The 20,751-nt window shown below is 48.9% G+C and overlaps 1 protein-coding gene across 4 annotated transcripts in view; it reads left to right on the plus strand.

The window, feature by feature from the left end:
- LOC126259806 (DENN domain-containing protein 1A-like) overlaps nt 1–20,751 on the plus strand; it is a 289,351-nt gene that overhangs the window by 62,060 nt on the left and 206,540 nt on the right. Inside the window, exon 1 of one of the 4 annotated variants that reach the window (XM_049956837.1) lies at nt 9,768–9,920. The exons of the other annotated variants lie outside the window; for them this stretch is intronic. Coding sequence (XP_049812794.1) covers nt 9,852–9,920 — 69 coding nt within the window. The 5' untranslated portion in view covers nt 9,768–9,851. Of the gene's footprint in view, nt 1–9,767; nt 9,921–20,751 lie in introns of those variants that run through there. 4 annotated transcript variants of the gene reach the window in all.

Genomic DNA, 20,751 nt, shown 5'->3' on the forward strand with positions numbered 1-20,751 from the left:
AATGGTTTCCTCATCTTCCACTATGTCTGCTCACAAGCGTAAGTTCACTGAGTCTCAGCCACAGACAGTTCTTCCATCGTTGCCACAGTTCCTTGTTGTTTCTCGGTCTGACGAAGGTCACGACTTCTCCACGGTCAACCCTTTCATTATTCAGAAAGGTGACGATACAATTGCAGGTCCTGTAAAGTCTTGTTCCAGATTACGGAATGGCACCTTGTTGTTAGAAACAGTCAGTGCCCTCCAGGCACAAAAATTGCTGCATACTTCACTGCTCCACACCTTCCCTGTCCGGGTTGAAGCGCACTGCACTTTAAATTCCTCACGTGGAGTCATTTATACACGCTCCCTCGACGGATTGTCTGACGAAGAAATTCAGCAGTACCTGTCTGACCAGGGCGTAACGGCTGTTCATAGAGTTATGAAAAGGGTTGACACGAACATCATTCCAACCCGCACTGTCTTCTTGACATTTGACAAAGTTCAACTCCCATCGAAAATCAAAGCAGGCTATGAGGTAATTTCCGTTCGCCCTTACGTCCCAAACCCTACGCGTTGCTATCGGTGTCTGTGGTTCAATCACACCAGCCAGTCCTGTTCCAATCCAGCCAAATGTGTTACGTGTGGCAAGGATGCCCATGAGGGTGCTTGTCCACCTCCATCCCCTCGTTGTATCAACTGTATGGGTGACCACGCCGCTTCCTCTCGAGATTGCCCCAGTTTTAAAGACGAAAAGCTCATCCAGGAAATCAGAGTGAAGGAAAAGGTGTCGACCTTTGCTGCTCGAAAATTATTCGCCAGTCGACAGCCCACCATGCCTCAGACAGGAAAATACAGCACTGTCCTTGCTTCTCCTCGGCCAACAAAGGAGGCGGCCACGCAGACTTGCGACCTCACCTTTAGTGCCACGGTCGTCAGATTGGCCAGTGCAAAGATCGCCTCACCATTTTCGCCTGCCCATTCTATGGCTCACCCTTCATCGGGTTCTGCTAAATCTCGAGCCCAAAAGTCAGACACCAAGACTTTGAAAAAAGAGCATACTCGTGAAGATATTTTACGTACCCCAACTTCACACCCATCGGTTTCTCCTTCATCTAAACATCATGTTTCCAAGAAGGCTAATAAGAAACCCAGTTCATCTCCTTCTCCGCCAAGGCGTGTCTCATCTACAGCATCATCTGGCGGAAATCGCCCTCGGCCGTCTTCTGTGTCGCCGAGGCGCACTGCTGGCGGCTGATCAACTGGCCAATCGCTGGTGGCAGGAGCTGCTCCAGAACAACCTATGGATCAGGATCTTCTGCCTTCGGCTGAATACCATTCCATGCTGTCGGTCGCGAGCTCTGAGCAGTCGTTGAGTTGACGGCAACCTTGGTCACATTCCTCCATTTTCTGTTCACCCTATGTCCATTATCCATTGGAATATCCGCGGCATTCGAGCCAATCGGGATGAAATGTCGATCCTCTTACGATCCTACTCGCCGGTCATCTTCTGTCTTCAGGAAACAAAGCTGCGTCCCCATGACCGCTTCGTTCTCCCCCATTTTCAGTCCGTCCGATTTGATTTCCCCTCTGTTGAAGGCACTCCAGCCCATGGAGGACTCATGATTCTTCTCCATGATGCTCTCCATTATCACCCAATCCCCTTAAACACTTCCTTCCAAGCTGTCGCTGTCCGTCTTTCCCTTTCTGAGTATAACTTTTCTCTTTGTACTGTATACATTCCATTGTCCACACCAATGGCACTAGCTGATCTCCTTCATCTTCTTGGTCAGCTTCCACCCCCCCCCCCCCCTATTTGCTGGTTGGGGACTTCAATGCCCACCACCCGCTTTGGGGATCTCCACATCCTTGTCCACGTGGCTCACTATTGCTAGACATCTTCCACCAAGCGGATCTAGTTTGCCTCAACACTGGGGTCCCTACATTTTTGTCTACCCCCAGACAAATTTCTCTCATTTGGACCTTTCGGTCGGTCCTGTTCTGCTAGCTCGGTGCTTCGAATGGTTCGCCCTTGATGATACACACTTGAGTGACCACTTTCCATGTGTCCTTAGACTGCAGCCTCAACTGCCATATCTGTGCCCGCGACGCTGGAAGTTTGCCCAAGCCGATTGGACACTTTTTTCGTCTCTAGCGACATTCGATGACAGTCACTTTCCTAGTGTCGATGATGAGGTCACACATATTACAGACGTTATTCTTACAGCTGCGGAACGTTCAATACCGCGCACCTCTGAATTGCCCCGGTGCCCCCTAGTTCCTTGGTGGAATGAGGCATGCCATGACGCAATACGTGAGCGGCGACGTGCTCTTCGCGTTTTCCGCCGCCATCCTACTTTGGCCAACTGTATCCGCTATAAGCAGTTCCGTGCCCGATGCCGTCGCGTCATCCGCGATAGCAAGAAGTCAAGCTGGAAATTCTTTATTAGCTCATTTAACACCTTCACTCCCTCCTCGGAAGTTTGGAGTCGGATTCGACGGTTATCAGGCGCGCCTAGTTTCTCCCCGGTCTCTGGGCTCACTGTCGCGCGTGATACGTTAGTGGACCCCGTCGCAATTTCTAACTCGTTGGGTCAACACTTTGCTGAGATTTCGAGCTCTTCAAATTACCCGCCAGCGTTTCTCCCGAAGAAACGTGCAGCGGAAGTGCAACCTCTTGCTTTCTCCTCTCAAAATCGCGAAAGCTATAATACTGTTTTCTCCATGCGGGAACTCCAACATGCACTCTGTTATTCTCGCTCCTCCGCCCCAGGACCGGATGGTATCCACATTCAAATGTTGCTGCATTTATCAACCCATAGTCTGCGTTACCTCCTTCACCTTTATAATCGCATTTGGACCGACAGTACTTTTCCCAGACGATGGCGGGAAGCTATCGTCGTTCCTGTGCCGAAACCTGGAAAGGACAAACATCTCCCCTCTAGCTATTGCCCCATTTCTCTCACGAGTATTGTATGTAAGGTTTTGGAGCATATGGTGAATTGCCGTTTAGCTTGGTGGCTGGAGTCCCGCAGTCTTTTAACACCTGCCCAATGCGGTTTCCGAAAGCATCGTTCTGCAGTTGACCATCTTGTTGCTCTCTCCACTTATATCATGAACAATTTTCTCCGGAAACGCCAAACAGTAGCAATCTTTTTTGATCTGGAGAGAGCGTACGATACCTGTTGGAGGACAGGCATCGTCCGCACACTGTTCTCTTGGGGCTTTCGAGGTCGGCTGCCCCTTTTTCTTCGCGAATTTATGGCAGAGAGCTTATTTAGAGTGCGGGTGAACACTAATCTCTCCCGTACTTTCTCCCAAGAAAACGGGGTACCCCAGGGCTCCGTGCTAAGTGTTGTACTGTTTGCCATTGCCATAAATCCAATTATGGATTGTCTCCTTCCTGATGTCTCGGGCTCCCTCTTTGTGGATGATTTTGCGATCTACTACAGCTCTCAACGGACCAGCCTTCTTGAACGACGTCTTCAAGGATGTCTCGATCGCCTCCACTCTTGGAGCATCGAAACCGGCTTCCGTTTTTCTCCCAGTAAGACCGTTTGTGTTAATTTTTGGCAACGTAAGGAGTTTCTTCCACCATCCTTACATCTAGGACCTGTCAACCTTCCGTTTTCGGACGTCACTAAATTCTTGGGTCTTGTGTTCGACAGAAAACTGTGCTGGTCCTCCCACGTTTCCTATCTTTCGGCTCGCTGTCTGTGATCCCTCAACACCCTCCGTGTCCTGAATGAATGGTACCTCCTGGGGAGTGGACCGAGTGGTCCTTCTCCACCTCTATCGCGCCTTAGTGTGCTCGAAATTGGGCTATGGAAGCATAGTCTACTCCTCTGCTCGGCCGTCTATTCTTCGGCGTCTCCACTCTATCCACCACCGTGGATTACATTTAGTGTCTGGAGCTTTTTACACCAGCCCTGTGGAAAGCCTTTATGCTGAGACTGCTGAACCTCCGCTGTCCAATTGGCGAGCAGTCCTTCTGAGTCGTTATGCTAGCCATCTGTCTTCCATGCCTGCTAATCCAGCCCATGACATTTTTTTCGATGCCTCCTTGGATGCAGGGTATGCAGGCCGCCCTTCCTCCCTACTACCACCGGGAGTCCGCTTCCGTCAACTGCTCCATTCTCTTTCCTTCCGCTTTCCTAAAACCTTCTTGACAACTTGGGGTACAGCACCGCCTTGGCTCCGTCCCCGGATCTGCCTGCTCCGTGACCTTTGTCAATTTCCCAAGGAGGGTACCCCTTCACTTGTTTATCGTTGGGCATTTGCTGCTCTATGTGTACAAATGAAGGAAGCCACATTTATTTACACTGATGGCTCGAAAACATCGTTAGGTGTAGGGAGTGCCTATATTGTTGGCGACACCCCAAATCGATTTCGGCTTCCCGACCAGTGTTCGGTTTATACTGCGGAGCTTTACGCTGCTCTCCAGGCTGTCCAATACATCCGCCGCCATCAGCGGATACAGTATGTTATCTGTTCAGATTCTCTCAGCTCTCTCCTCAGTCTCCAAGCTCTCTACCCTGTCCACCCTCTGGTCCACCGGATTCAGGACTGTCTGCGCTTGCTCCACCTGGGGGGCGTCTCGGTGGCATTCCTCTGGCTCCCAGGACACGTTGGTATCTGTGGAAATGAGGCGGCCGATATAGCGGCCAAGGCTGCAGTCTCTCTTCTTCGGTCAGCTATTCGATCGATTCCCTTCGCCGATCTACGGAGCGTTTTATGTCGTCGTGTTGTTCTTTTATGGCACGCACATTGGTCGACACTTCCCCGTAATAAATTGCGGGACGTGAAAGCTCTTCCCTGTGCTTGGACCTCTTCCTCCCGAACGCGTCGTCGGGAGGAGGTAATTTTAACTAGACTCCGGATAGGGCACTGTCTTTTTAGCCATCGACATCTTTTAAGCGGCGATCCTCCCCCACTCTGTCCCCACTGCTCTCAACTGTGGATGGTAAGACACCTTTTAATTGAGTGCCCCTATTTTACTCCATTACGCGCCCATCTACAGCTGTCACCTGATATATCGTCCATTTTAGCAGATGACACGCGGTCGGCCGATCGCGTTCTCGAGTTTATTAGTGCCAGTGAGATGACGTCAGTCATTTGAAGTTTTTGTTGAGGACAACCAACCCCTTTCTGTAGTGGATTTTTAAGCTTTCCTTCTGCTTTTAGTTTCTTCAATTTTTTTTGAGATTCGTTCCCATTTCTGCTGGTTTCCATTTTCGTTTTTTACTGTTTCCTAAGTCACGGACCGGGCACTAATGACCATAGCAGTTTTGCGCAAAAAAAAAAAAAAAAAAAACCTCTGTTGGCCATCAGTTAAATCTGGCATTTTATGTCAACGATTTTTGCATTTGGTGCAGCTCCCACTAGGTACCATCTGCTGAGTGCCGGTCCCAAAGCACCATCCAACGTACCTCTGTGTGGGCTGTCTCCCATGGCTTCCCGTTTTCTCCTTCCAAATGCATTTTTGTCATTGACCCACAGTATCCCTGAACCAGAACTTTATTTAGGTGACCAGCTCCTTGATATTGCAGCACAGTCCCGTTTATTGGGCCTTATTTTTGATAAAAAGCTGATATGATTGCCACACATTCACCACTTAAAGACTACAAGCATGCAGAAGCTTAATGCTCTTCACCTCCTGGTCCACACATCTCGGGGTGCAGACCATGCTACTCTTCTCCATCTTTACCGTACGCTCTGATCTCGTCCAGACTAGAATATGGAAGCCACGCTTATGGCTAAGTGACTCCTTCCACTCTGAAAATACTTGATCCCATTCTCCATTGTGGGGTGCGACTGGCTACTGGTACCTTTTGCATTAGTCGCTTTGACAGACTCCTCACAGAAGCAGGGATTCCCACTGTACAAATACAATGAAGCCGACTCCTGGTTTCTTATGCAAATGACATTCGGAGATTCCCTGACCATCCCGCATACCATGTCTTCTTTACAACTGAGGGACATCTCCCTCCTGATGACTGCCCACTGGTGGGATTGCTGGTTGGAATGTGTCTCACTTTCCTCTGTCGGGATCTCCATCTCCACTCACTTTCTTGGATGGTGCCTAGACCATGGATTAGGACCAACCTTTTCTGGGGTCCCTATGGTCTTCTGGTGTCTTGTACATTCTATCCTTGCTATCATCTTCTGCACGATGGTTCTAAGGCGATAGATAAAGTGGGATATGCTTTTACGTCTTCTACTAGCTTAGAACACAGTTTGTCAGAATCATGTAGTATGTTCACAGCAGAGCTGCTAGCTGTTACCAGGACCCTCCATTTTGTTACTCAAGCGTCCCTCCAAGTGTTTCAATATGTACCGACTCAATGAGCAGCCTGCTACTCTTATCCTCCTTTGGCTCTGCTACTCATGACCTTCTGTCCTCCTCTGGCCCTGCCGCCTGCTCAGTTTTCTTTCTATGGGTCCCAAGTCATGTGGGTATCCCAGGGAATGAACTGGCTGACCATTTGGCTAGAGAAGCTGATAATCACCCTCCATTCCCTTTCATAACTCCAGCTGCAGATATACAGATCTATGTCCAATCTCTCTTTGGCCAAAAGTGGAATGACATCTGGTGTGGTGCTGCTCTCAACAGTGAACTCCGCACAATCAAGGAGACTACTGTGCTTCGGTGCTCTTCCTTCTGGTCCTTTCAGGAGTAGTCCACTGCTTTAGCCCATCTATGCATTGGTCATACCAGGCTCATCCATTGTTTCCTACTGTGTAATGAACCACCCACATAATATGGTTGTGGAGCCAGACTGACAGTATCCGACATTGGTGGAATGTCCCCTTCTTTTGGCCCTTTGTGCTAAGTATAGTCTTCCTTAATTTTAATAATAGCAGACAATTTGTGGATGATTGAACTGGTTTTCAGTTTCCTCCGTGAAAATGGTTGTTTCCAGATATGAGGTTTTGCTTTACTCCTGAAGCAGGGGCAGGGTGGTTGTGGTTGGAACCTCTTTTCATATTTTCTTAGTCTGGGACCCTATGACCACTCTCCCATGGAAAGATCTCTCTTTTTTCCAGTTTTTAGATTTTGCCTAACATTTTATGCCATTTACTGTGTGTGTTATAACTTCCTTGTTTTATAGTTTGACTCCCCTGACTGGATCCATCCACTTTTAGTAGACCCTCTTCCTTCTGTGAGTATCTTTGGAATTGCGGAACTGATGACTTCGCCGTTTGGTCCCATAAACCCTCTCAATCAGTTAATCAATCTCAAAATTTGTCTGGGAAAAATGCTAGAACTTGTCTGGAAATCAGGGAAATATCAGGGAATTTCACTTGGGGAAACTTGGGGCAACCCTGCCACTGCTCACCGCAACATTGAATGTCATCTGATGGCATTTTGGGCTCATGACTCAGTAACAAAAGTATGTAAGTGGAGTAGACACGGACCGGGTATCACCCTAGCGAAGATATCGGTTGCAAATGGGGAAATCCATTGAGATAAGCAACTTTGACAAAGGGCAGATTATTATTACGCAGATCGTGTGAACAATTGAACTATTGTGGGCCTCTGCAAGAAGTGAAACTACCACTAGAGACTAAATCGTTGGATGTCCACGACTCTTCAGAGAATGTACTGGTCCATGCACAAGTGTTTCGGAGCTCACTGTTCATTGTACATTGTAGAACAAGGAGCTCTGCAACAGACTGCCACTATGTGTTCACATCATCAATTATGATTGCACTGGGCATGGAACCTTCAGCATTTGATCATCAGTCTATGGAAACTTGTCGGGTCTTCAGGTGAATCACATTTTTGCTACACTAGGTCAACGGTCTTCTCCACAAACACCTTTATCGAGGTGAACGGCGGCTCGAAACGTGCAGTGTGTTGCAGGTGCACAGACACAGGCTGGTGGGAGCAATATTATATTATGGAGACATTCACTTGTGCTTGCCTGGGACCTGTGGTAGTAATCAAAGCTATACTGACAGCTGGTAACCACCTACCTCCCTCCATGCTTGATGTCTTCCCTGGCGGTGATGTCATCTTTCAGCAATATAATTGTCCATGTCTTGGAGCCAGAACCATGCTACAATTGTTTGAGGAGCATTATAATGAACTTATGTTGATGTCATGGCAACCAAATTTGTCTGATTGTAAATCCTATGGAACTCATCTGGGTCACTGTTTGCGACCATCACCACATACATAAATCAGCAGTCCATTATTTATGCAAATTACATGACCTGTGCACAGACGTCTAATGCCACATATCTCCACAGACCTACCAACAAATTGATATATCCCTGATATGCAGAACCAGTGATGTATTTTGTTCCAAAGATGGACCAACAAGCTAGTAAGCAGGTGGTCATAATGTTTCGGCTTGTGTGTGTATATTGCGTGGTGTCATTACAGGGTTTTCAAAATGCTTTGTTGCTGTAAATTGCTAGAACCTTCTCTGTATAAATAGGAGCACACTCTGCTAATGCATTCAGTTTGACTCTATGTGTCTTTCATGTTTGTTCAGTAAACTAACTTTTACTTTGAAGTTGTAATTCATGCTGACAATCTTGATATCATATCTGGTAAAAGTTAATTACCACACTATCCAGTCATGGAGGCTGCTTCGCAGCATGGCTTGCTGGTATTGTCTTTCATAACATTCATGATAATTTTGTTAATAAACATGAGAGTACAGGGATAATGAAGTACAGATTAAAAGAGGGTCAAAGTTATCAGAACCTGTTAACGTCATAAAAGGGCTGAGACAAGGTTGCAATATGTCACCCATCTTGTTAGGTTTGTATAGAAATGGCTCTCAAAAGCTGGAAGAAAGTTGTGGAGGAATGAGAATCATTGCTAATGATATACATGCATTTTTGTTAAGTTTTTCTGATGATCAAGCCAGTCTAGCACAAGACAAATATGATCTTGAGTTTTTGATACAGTGTTGATGTTAGGAATGTAACAGATGGGGGCTATACATGAGTGTAATGAAAACCAAATATCTGGTAGTGAATGGTGACATTAGATTTGAAGTATACATCAAAGAAAATGCAGTTTGACACAGGTAGAAAAAATTAAATATCTTGGGGTATATGTTGACAAAAGTGGATTGGGTAATACAGAAGTAAAATACAGAAAAAATTAAAGTGGAAGACTGATAGGGTTATGGGTAATTTGATGACCAGAAATATTTCCCACCTAAATTGCAGACACGTCGATTATGCAGCACATAACTTTATTACACACCATGTCATAACCAATATAAATACAAAGAACAATAAACAAAACTCTAGATCGATAATCAATACTCTTTGCTAAGCCAATGATTCGTCTTTTGTCTCTTGTGCCAGCTACTTGCAGAGTAACTGATGAACCAGCCCCCCCTCCCCCCAACCACCATTGCACAGTCCAGGAAAATTGGGATATTGGGGCAGACACCAGTCCTCGTGTTGTTTGATTGGGGGGGAAGGGAGCGGTAGCTGTGGAATAATGTAGTCCTTCTGGCATCTTGTGGGAGGGTGCAGTGTCACTTAGCATTGAAAGTTTGGTGTGTGCCAGTGGAAAAATGACAGGACAGTACTGCAGAGGTTCCTTCTCGTAGAGGTAGATGAGTTTTAATGCTCAGTGGACTCTTGTTTTGTGCTTGCCATTCAAGGCAGTCTTGAAGGTGTTCTTTTCTTTAGAAAGCACTCTATAGGGACCAGTATATGGGGGATGTAACAGTGGTTGCACGGTATCATCTCTGAGCTAGATATGTGATGTTGTAGGCAGGTCTCTGTGGATGAAATTCTCTTTCTTTGCCTGACAGGTAGCTGAATTGCCTTGCAAACTCAGTGACTGCTTCTGGAATGGTCAGCTGAAGTGGTGATGGTGCAGCGAGTTCACCTGGCACATGCAGCTGCCCACTGTAGACCAGATGGGCTGGCAGGCAATGTGCAGTCCTACCAATACCACTGGCAAGGTGCCTGTCCATGTTGATGACTAACACATCAGTGCTGCCTTTAGTATGTGATGTAGCCACTCGACCATTTCATTATTGGTGGGATGTTTACTAGTGGTGCAAAGATGATTACATGCACATAGTTGAAGAAGCTTCTTGAACAGCTGTGACTCGGGCTGGTGTCTGTAGCCAGTTGTAATGGTTTGAGGAATGCCAAACCTAAAAAAAACATGTAAGCAACAATGCCTTTGTAACTGCATCTGTGGAGATGACTAGTATGGGCGTAGCCTTGTAAAATGATCCACTACAGTAACGGCGGTGACCATCAGAATAGTGTAACAGTTCTACTACATCCACGTGTTTGTGCAAAAATCTTGCTTTCAGCATTGGAAAATGCACAACCGGTGTGAAGGCATGTCAGCCGACTTTGCTGCTCTGGCAATTGAGGTAAGACTGTGCCAAAGCTTGGCAAACCTTCGGGATACCTGGCCACACCACCTTGCTTGCCACTAACTTCTTGTTGCTAGGATGCATGGATGACCCATGTTATGTTATGTTATGTTCAGAAAACTGTGCGCCAAACTTCTTCAGGGAAGTACAGGCATTATTTTTCCCAGGATGTGTTGCACTTGATACTCATGGCAAATATGGAACAGAAATACACGCAGTGCCAGGACGTGTATCCACTTTGCAGCATTGTTTTCGCTTGTTGCGTGGCCCATATCTTGGCCTCGGCTAGTCGCAAACTCTGTGTTCCCCCGTCTGGCACCTATAGTTCTGTTCTTGTTACCCCTCACTCCATGAAGGACATGGCCACACAGACATGTGACCTCAAATTCAGCTCTGAGGCTGTGAAATCGCCCAGTGTCAAGGTAGCATTGCCATCTCTCCGTTCACCTGTGCAACAACCCGTCCAACTCTCGCCTCAAGGGGCAAAACCACCAGGTACACAACTGGTAGGCCGGAAAGGACAGGAGTAGTACTCCCGTGTAGACTTCCTCCGTCCCTCCAGCCAAACAACATCCGAGTCTTCCTCTAACTGTAACTCGAAGTAGTTCACCGAAGACAAACGGTCTTCTCCTTCACCAACTCGTAGATCCTCTTCGACAGTGTCACCACATGATACCTTAGCCTGGCCAGCCTCTGTATCGTTGGTGTGCACACCAACCGTTTTTCAGCGTTTGACTCAACAGACTGACTGCACAAGCAAGCTGATGCTTCTGTGGACCCCCATGGAGCAGGATCCTCCTGCTTCTGTGCCCTGTAGTAGCGACTCTACACTGGCTTTCACTCGGTGGCCACCAAGTTGACACCCTTACATCTCTTCCTCCTCATGACTGTCCTCCAATGGAACGTTCGAGGCCTTTGGTCCCACAAAGAGGATTTATGGCAGCTTTTAGCATCACAGCATCCCCTTGTACTCTGCCTTCAGGAAATGAAATTGCGCCCTCATGACTGCTTTGAGCTTTCACATTACTTACTGATTTGTTTTGATCTTCCCCTGAGGTCGGCATTCCACCTCACGGGGGCGTAATGCTGCTTATACGGATGACTACCTGTCTTCAAACTGTTGCAGTTCGTCTTTTCCTTCCCCACCTGACTTTTTCCTCTGTACCATTTATGTCCCTCCATCATTCGATGTCACCAGGGCAGACTACCTTCAGCTTATTGGGCAACTACCTCCCCCATTTTGGCTACTTGGTGACTTTAATGCGCATTATCCACTTTGGGGTTCTCCCAGGACCTGTCAGAGAGGTGCCCTCTTGGCTGACCTTCTTAATGAACTCAACCTCTTCTTCTTTATTGCTGGAGCACCCATTTTCCTTTCCAACTCCTTACACACCTATTCCCATTTGGACTTATCCTTTTGCACTGCCCAGGTTGCCTATCGTTTTAAGTGGTCGGTTCTTTCTGACACCTACTCGAGCGACCATTTCCCATGTGCTCTCCGCTTGCTGACTCCTACACCATCCATGTGCATGCCCAAATTGCAGCTTACTAAGGCTGACTGGCAGCTTTACTCTTCCCTGGCGACCTTTGAAGAACAAGGTTTCCCCAGTTGTGATGACCAGGTGAAATATCTCACCAACTTTATCCTTACTGCTGCAAAACATTCCACTTCTCGCACTTTCCCTTTACCACGTCATGTCCCAGTCCCTTGGTGGACTGAAGCATGCCGAGATGCAATTCGTGCCCGGAGACATGCTATCTGCCTTTTTAACCATCATCCTACGATGGCAAACTGCATTAGTTATAAACAGATGTGTGCAAAGTGTCATCATGTTCTTCAGGATAGCAAATGAGCTAGATAGATTTCATTCACTTGTTCTTTTAACAGTTCCATCCCTTCCTCTGCCGTGTGGGCCAACCTCCAATGGCTCTGTGGGACCAAGATCCATTCCCCAATTTCCAGCCTCACTGTAGCAGGCGATGTTATCGTGGACCTTATTGCTATCTCCAACACCTTGGGCCACCATTTTGCGGAAGTTTCAAGCTCTTCCCACTATCACCTTGCCTTCCCCCATCAGAAACGAGCGGAGGCGGCTCAGGCGATACCTTTCTCTTCTCCGAACCATGAGTGCTACAATGTCGCCTTTACTATGAGGGAGCTAGATCATGCTCTCAGTTTATCCCGATCCTTTGGCCCAGGGCCAGACGCTGTCCACATTCAGATGTTGCAGCACCTTTCTCTTGCAGGCAATCACTTTCTGCTTAACACGCACAACCGCATCTGAGCAGAGGGCACATTACCTGGGCTTTGGTGTGAAGCCACCGTCATACCCATACCTAAGCCCGATAAGGACAAAAACCTTCCTTCTAGCTACTGCGCCATCTCTCTTACCAGCTGCATTTGCAAGGTGATGGAACATATGATTCATGCTTGGCTGGTATGGTGGCTCGAGTCTTGCAATTTACCGACGAATGCACAGTGTGGACTTTGAGCACAGTGTACTGCAATTGACCATCTTGTTACTTTGTCCACCCATGTCATAAATGGTTTTCTCCAGCAATCTCAGACTGTGGTCGTGGTTTTCGATTTGAAGAAGGCATACGACACCTGCTGGAGAACCAATATCCTCCGTACTCTTCACATGTCGGGCTTCCGTGGCCACTTGCCCTGTTTCCTTCAGCAATTTTTAAAAGGCTGAGTTTTCAGGGTGCATGTGGGTTCTGCCTTGTTGGACGCCTTTATCCAGCAAAATGGTGTGCCTCAGGCTACCATTCTGAGTGTCGTCCTCCTTGCTCTTGCCATTAACCGTATAATGGCCTGTCTCCCGCTGGGCATCTCCGGCTCCCTTTTTGTTCACAATTTTACCATCTATTGCAGTTCTCCACAGACCTGTCTTACTGGGGGGTGTCTTCATTGGTGTCTTGATTGTCTTTACTCCTGGAGCATCGATGATGGCTTTCGTTTTTCCACTGACAAAACAATCTGTATGAATTTCTGGCGACGCGAGTGGTTTCTCCCACCATCTTTACATCTTGAGCCTGTTGCCCTTCTGTTCACTGAAACTACAAAATTCCAGGGACTCATGCTCGATAGGAAACTCTCTTGGTCCTCCGATGTGTCATAACTGGCAGCCCACTGTACGCGGTTCCTCAATGTCCTGTGTGTCCTCAATGGTACTTCCTGGTGTACTGATTGAACCACCCTCCTCCATTCGTACCGATCCCTTGTCCGTTCGAAACTCGACTATGGGTGCTTTGTTTATGCGTTAGCACACCCATCCCTCTTATGCCGTCTCAACACTATCCACCATCATGGTATCTGTTTGGCCACAGGTGCCTTTTACACCAGGCCGGTTGAGAGTCTGTATGCTGAATCTGCTGAACTACCACTGTCCTACTGCCATGACTTTATCCTCAGCAGGTATGCATGCAATTTGTCTGCCATGTATGGCCACCCATCCTATGCCTTATTCTTTGATGATTCCTTTGGTTGTCAGTATGGGGCTCGTCCCTGTTCTCTGTTACCTCCTGGAGTCTGCTTTTGGCACTTGCTACGGACCCCCCAGGGGGTCCACAACTCTTTTGTGGATACGTGCGTGGCGAGCACGGGGCCCCGAGCCATCGCAGCCTTCTTTCTCTCCCGGACTGCATTTCCTTTCCCTTCCCCTCCTTTCCCCTCCATGCTCCTTTCCCCTCGCCCTCTCCTCTCCCTCTATTGGTGTCCTTGCTTATGTTGGCCCCCGCTATCCTCCTGGTTCTGTTGGTTTTACACTCCGGCTTTGTTGTGTAATCATCTCCTCCTTTTGGCATTCCTTGGCCCCACTCTGGGGTTTGACCTCCATTACAAAATTTCTCCTCCGTAGTGTGAGCCATTTGGGGAAGAGCACCTTACCTAGTGTCTCTGACGTGCGCCCTCCTAGTACATTCCACCTTTTCTTTCACGTCGTTGTCTGATGCTAGGGTGTATAGCCAGCACGGTAGCCAGCCCGTGTGGTGGGTCGCTATGTACCCTTTTGGTTCAGCCCCCTGAACACACAGGGATCACACTTCTGATACCTGAGCTGTGACCTCCTCATGCATGCCTTGGAGTGGTTGCTCGTCATCCTGGAGCATCGGAACTCCCGGCAATGGCTGCCGTGCCAGACGGCCCTTGCTGTGGCTGGGTGGCACCCGTGAGGAGAGCCCCTGATCGGAGTGGGTGGTATCAGGGCGGACGCTATGCAGATGAAACGCATACGGGTCCAAAACTCTGGCCGTTCTTCTGCGGCCGTCTCTCTGCGTGGAACTGATTCCTCAAGTGCTGCTTCTCTTGCCCCTTCGGCCTTCCCTTCCATGGCTACCCCCTGGGAAGAGGGTCAGGCCCGTCATCTAGGGGCAAAACCTTTCCCCCGTTATCTAGTTTGCACTAGGACTGATGGAGATACTTTCACCAGTGTCAAACCTTTATTCTTTGTGGAACACATTGAAGACAAGTTTGGCGAAGTGGACTCCCTGAGCAAGATGCGGTCGGGTTCGTTGCTGATAAAAACTGCTTCAGCTGCCCAATCTGCGGCCCTTCGTGCCTGTACCCATCTTGGCACAATTCCTGTGTCCATTACCCCTCACCAGTCACTAAATATGGTACAAGATGTGATTTTTCACAGGGACCTCATCCTTCAAACTGATGAGGAACTTCGGGACAATCTCGGACGGCGGGGTGTTCACTTTGTTCGGCGTGTTCAGAAGGGTCCTAAAGATAATCGTATTGATACTGGTGCCTTTATCCTGGCCTTTGAAGGGGATACCCTTCCTGAGAAAGTTAAGATTATGGTCTATCGCTGTGATGTGAAGCCGTACATCCCACCTCCTATGAGGTGTTTTAAGTGCTTGCGTTTTGGCCACATGTCTTCTCGCTGTTCCCAGGACCCTCTCTGTGGTGACTGTGGACGTCCACTCCATGAGGGGAGTCCCTGTGTTCCCCCTCCTGTATGTGTAAATTGTCATGGTAGTCATTCTCCACGTTCACCCGATTGCCCAGTATATAAGAAAGAAAAAAAGATACAGGAGTATAAGTCCCTCGATCGTTTAAGCTACACAGAGGCCCGTAAGAAATATGCACGACTGCACCCTGTGTCCATGACATCTAGTTACACCTTGGTTACATCTTCACCCCTTCCTCCCCCTTCCTTACCCCCATCCTGGACCCCTCTCCTCCCCCTCTGCCCTGCGGCTCCCACACCTTCTCCTCTGGGCGCTGCTCCCCCTCCCCAGCCGGAGAAGTGTCCCACTCCTTCGGCGTCTGCCGGTCAAGGGCGCCTCTCCCGGGATGCCCCTTCCCGGCACCTTCCAGGTCAAAGGTCTGCTGCCGCGCGGCGCCCGCGAGAGCAGCGGTCTGTCGGCCCCCAGGTCGCCCGGTCTCTTTCTGTTCCTGATCTTGCTGCAGCTGGCTCCTTTATGCCATACAGCCCTCCTCGATCTCAGCCTGAAAAGAAGAAGAAACATAAGTCCCGGGACAAAGAGCCTCTGGTGTCACCGGAGGTCCCTTCCCCGACTTCACAACCGGATTCTGACCTGTCGTTCATGGATGTCGCCCCATCCTTGTCGGTGATGGGTGGGGACCCGGCGGTATGACTGGATTTAGCGTGTTCAGCCCTCATTTAAACCATCGTTCTGTGGTTCTCCAATGGAATTGTAATGGATACTATCGTCACCTTCCGGAATTGAAATCCCTTCTTTCGTCCTACTCTGCAGCTTGTGTGGTTCTCCAGGAATCTCATTTTACTGATGCTCACTCACCGACCCTCCGTGGGTTCCGTGTTTTCTGTCGAAATCGGGTCGGACCCTTGCGGGCTTCTGGTGGTGTTTTTACGTTGGTCCGTACAGACATTGCTAGCACGTGGATTCCTCTCCAAACTACATTGGAAGCGGTTGCTGTTAGGGTCCACTTAGACTCTGCAGTCACAGTTTGCAATCTTTATCTCCCTCCTGACAGGACTCTTACACCTGCTGCCTTAACCGCCCTTCTTCAGCAACTTCCTCCTCCATTCCTCCTCCTTGGGGATTTTAATGCTCATCATCCTTTGTGGGGCAGTGCCTTTCCATCTAGACGAGGTCTTCTTATAGACCAATTTATTGCAGACCACAACCTGTGCCTTCTTAATGATGGCTCCCCTACTCATTTCAGTGCTGGTCATGGTACCTTTTCTGCCATTGATCTTTCTCTTTCTTTTCACTCTCTCCTCCCTTCATTACACTGGTCGCCACACGACGACCTTTGTGATAGTGACCATTTCCCGTTGATTATCACGCTCCCTTCCTGCTCCCCGATTGACAGGTTACCTCGTTGGTCTTTCCACCGCGCCGATTGGCCTCTATACACTGCACAGGTCGAGTTTTCTCCCTCTTTGTCAGGTTGTATTGATGAAGTCCTACGTGACGTGTCTGACACGATTGTTCGCGCTGCTAACCTTGCTGTCCCGCGCTCATCTGGACCATTTCGTCGCCGGCAAGTCCCGTGGTGGAGTACGGCCATTGCCATTGCCATTGCCATCCGTGATTGCCGTCGAGCTTTGCAACACTTTAAGAGGCACCCATCCGTAGCCAGCCTTACTACCTTTAAACGCCTTCGCACTAAAGCCCGTTATTTAATCAAACAGAGCAAGCGGATATGTTGGGAACGATTCGTTTCTTACCTTGGTTGCACTGTCCCTCTGTCACGGGTATGGGCTACACTTCGCTCTCTCCAAGGTTGCCATCGGCAGTCCACCCTCCCAGGCCTTCACCTCCCAGATGGCATTTGTACGGACCCATTAGTTCTCGCAGAACATCTTGCGACCCATTTTGCAGTGGCATCAGCGTCAGCCTCCTATCCAGCTGCTTTCCTTCATCAAAAACAGCAGGCTGAAGCTCTCACCTTATGTTTCACCACTTGTGAGTCAGAATCTTACAACGAACCTTTTACTGAATGGGAATTTCTTTCTGCTCTATCTTCTTCTCATGATACGGCCCCTGGCCCAGATTCCATTCATAACCAACTGCTTCAACATCTCAGTGCTCCACAACGGCAACATCTTCTTCGGGTGTTTAACCGTATCTGGCTCCAGGGTGACTTCCCTTCTCAGTGGAGGGATAGCATTGTGGTTCGTGTCCTTAAGCCTGGTAAGGACCCCCTATCTGTTGACAGCTATCGGCCAATTAGTTTGACCAATGTTGTTTGTAAGTTACTTGAACGGGTGGTAGCCCGTCGGCTCACTTGGGTCCTCGAATCTCGGGATCTATTGTCCCCTTACCAGTGTGGCTTTCAAGAGGGACGATCTCCAATCGATCATTTACTTCGCTTGGAATCCGCAGTTCGGCAGGCTTTTTCCCAGCGCCGCCATTTGGTTGCTGTGTTTTTTGACCTTCGCAAGGCCTGTGACACGGCCTGACGCCATCACATCTTACTAACCCTTCATCAGTGGGGTCTTCGGGGCCCACTCCCGATTTTTATCTGCCAGTTTCTGATCCATCGGTCATTCAGAGTTAGAGTTGGTACTGCTTTTAGTTCTCCACGGACCCAGGAGACGGGCATCCCACAGGGTTCTGTCTTGAGTGTCCTTCTTTTCCTCATTGCTACCGATGGACTTGTGGCATCTGTCGGTCCTTTGGTCACCCCTGCCCTGTATGTGGATGATTTCTGCATTTGGGTTAGTTCCTCCTTGATGGCATCTGCAGAACGGCAGCTCCAGGTGGCTATACGGCGTGCCTCTGCATGGACCCTCTCACACGGGTTTCAATTCTCTCCTTTAAAATTGCGGGTGGTCCACTTTTGTCGCCGTACTACGATCCACCCTGATCCAGAGCTCTATCTCGCTGCACAACGATTGCCTGTGGTTCCACAGTTTCGTTTCCTGGGTCTTCTTTTCAACAACAAGCTCACTTGGCTGCCCCATATCAGACTCCTGAAGGTAGGATGTTTCCGTAAACTCAATGTCCTTCACTTCCTTGCCCACTCCTCTTGGGGTGCGGACCGTTCCCTCCTCCTCTGTCTTTATCGTGCTCTAGTTCTGTCTCGTTTGGACTATGGTTGTCAAGTTTATGGTTTAGCTGCTCCTTCCACACTGCACGTGCTGGATCCAGTCCACCATCGTGGTATCCGTTTGGCCACCAGTGCCTTCCCTACTAGCCCTGTTGATAGTCTCCTGGTTGAAGCTGGTATCCCCCCCCCCCTTTCTGTTCGGCGGTCCCAGCTTCTGGTGTCTTATGCCCTCACTATCCGTTCTTCTCCCACTCATCCTTCCTATTCTATCCTGTTCCCAGACCATGGACGTCGCCCACCCGACTCCCGCCCTCGGGCGGGTTTACTGGTTGGGCTGCACCTTGCGTCTCTTTACCGTGATTTTCAGCTTCCTTCTTTGTCCTGTCTTCCTCGCTCCCTCCCCTCCACCCCTCCTTGGTTAGTTCCTCGGCCTCGAATTCGGATGGATCTCTGCCGCGGTCCGAAAGATTCCATCCCCCTGGTGGTGTTCCGTTCCTTTTTCCGCCAAATTTTATGGGAGTTTCGGGATGCTGTTGTTCTTTACACTGATGGCTCTAAATCTGCTGATCATATTGGGTATGCCTTCACGTCCTCTGTTGGAACGGAAAATCATCTGCTGCCATGTGGGGTGTTTACTGCGGAATTGATGGCAATTTCCCGGGCCCTTACCTTTATTAAACAATCCCCACACAACCGCGTTTTGTTATGTACGGACTCGATGAGTGGCCTTCTTGCAATTGATCGGTGTTTTTCGCGCCATCCCTTGGTCTCTGCCATCCATGACCATCTCGCTGATATTCACCGTGCTGCTTGTTCCATTGACTTCCTATGGGTCCCTGGCCATGTGGGTATCCCAGGTAATGAGCTCGCTGATCGTTTGGCTGGGGGAGCAGTTACTTACCCTCCGTTTTCTGTAACCCCTCCTGCAGCGGATTTACGGCTTCACATCAAATCCCACTTCGCACAGTCATGGGCCAATTCTTGGGAGGCTACTCCACTGTCTAATAAACTTCGTGCAATTAAGGTGACACCAGGCCCATGGTGTTCTTCCTTTCGCCTCTCCCGAAAGGACTCGACCACACTGTGTCGTCTCCGCATTGGCCATACCAGGCTGACCCATGGTTTTCTTTTGCGTGACGAGCCACCCCCGCTATTTGGTTGTGGAGCCTTCCAGTCAGTGGCCCACATTTTGGTTGAATGCCCCCTTCTTTTGGCTCTGCGTGCTAAGTACAGACTCCCCCACACTTTACCTTTGATGTTGGCTGATGATTCCCGGATGGTCTCTCTGGTTCTCGGTTTCCTCCGGGAGAGTGGTTTTTATTCTCAGTTTTAAGGTTTTTATTCTCTCTCTGGTGTTGGGGCAGGGCGGTGAGTGTTTGGGTGTCTCCCACTGTAGGCAGTGTTCAGAGATTTCCGATTCACCTCCCTGACCGGAATCCTCTTTTCTTCCCCTTTTACTGTGTTTTTACCCTTTTTTTTAAGGCTTGGTTAGTCTTTCTATTCCCATACGTACTTTCTGCATTATAGCAGTTGTACCTTTTAAGTCACAGGTAGTCTTGCCTATGCTGCTTCAGCATAGTGTTGGGTTCGTTCTCTTGCCGACTTCCCTCATTTGTTTTTTACCAATGACAACGTGACTGCCCTTTTACGTTTTTCCCTTTTTCCGTTTTATTGTTCTGACTTTTCTGAGATGTCCCGTTAGCAGAATGGAGTATATTTGAAACAAGGGACTGATGACCTTGCTGTTTGGTCCCTTAAACCTCAACCAACCAACTTGCTACGGAGGCTTACCTAGACACTACCTGCGACTTTCGCGGTGGGTGTGAACCCTTCACCACCTAGGCTTTGTGAAGTGGCCCATGTTAACCTTGGCCTTCATTCGCTTCCTAAGGACACTACTCCAGCCTTGGTCTATCGTCTACATCGCCTACAGTTTCACGACCTTTGCATGGAACTTCACGATAGTACCTTTGTATACACTAATGGCTCTTGGACTGACCTTGGGGCCGGGTGTGCCTTCGTCATTGGCACCTGTGTCTTTCAGTAACGGTTTCCAGCACTCCTCAGTGTTTACAGCCGAGCTGTTCACCTTGTATCAGGCCACGGAGTACATCCAGCGACACAGCCTTTTCAATTGTGTCCTCTGCTCAGACTCACTCAGTGCCCTTCAAAGTCTATGTGCGCAGTACACCGCCCATCCCTTAGTGCAGCGGGTCCAGGAAAACTGTCACTTGCTCACTCTTGGTGGAGCCAGTGTGAGGTTTCTGTGGGTTCCTGGTCAGTCCGTCTGTCAGGAAATGAGGCTTCTGATGCTGACGCCAAGCCTGCAGTCCTCGTACCTCAGCCCGCAAGTATCTATATTCCCTCCAGTGATCTCTGTTTTGCCGTCTGTCATGAGGTAGTGTC

This window comes from Schistocerca nitens, chromosome 5 (assembly GCF_023898315.1).
Source record: "Schistocerca nitens isolate TAMUIC-IGC-003100 chromosome 5, iqSchNite1.1, whole genome shotgun sequence".
NCBI classification, from domain to species: domain Eukaryota; kingdom Metazoa; phylum Arthropoda; class Insecta; order Orthoptera; family Acrididae; genus Schistocerca; species Schistocerca nitens.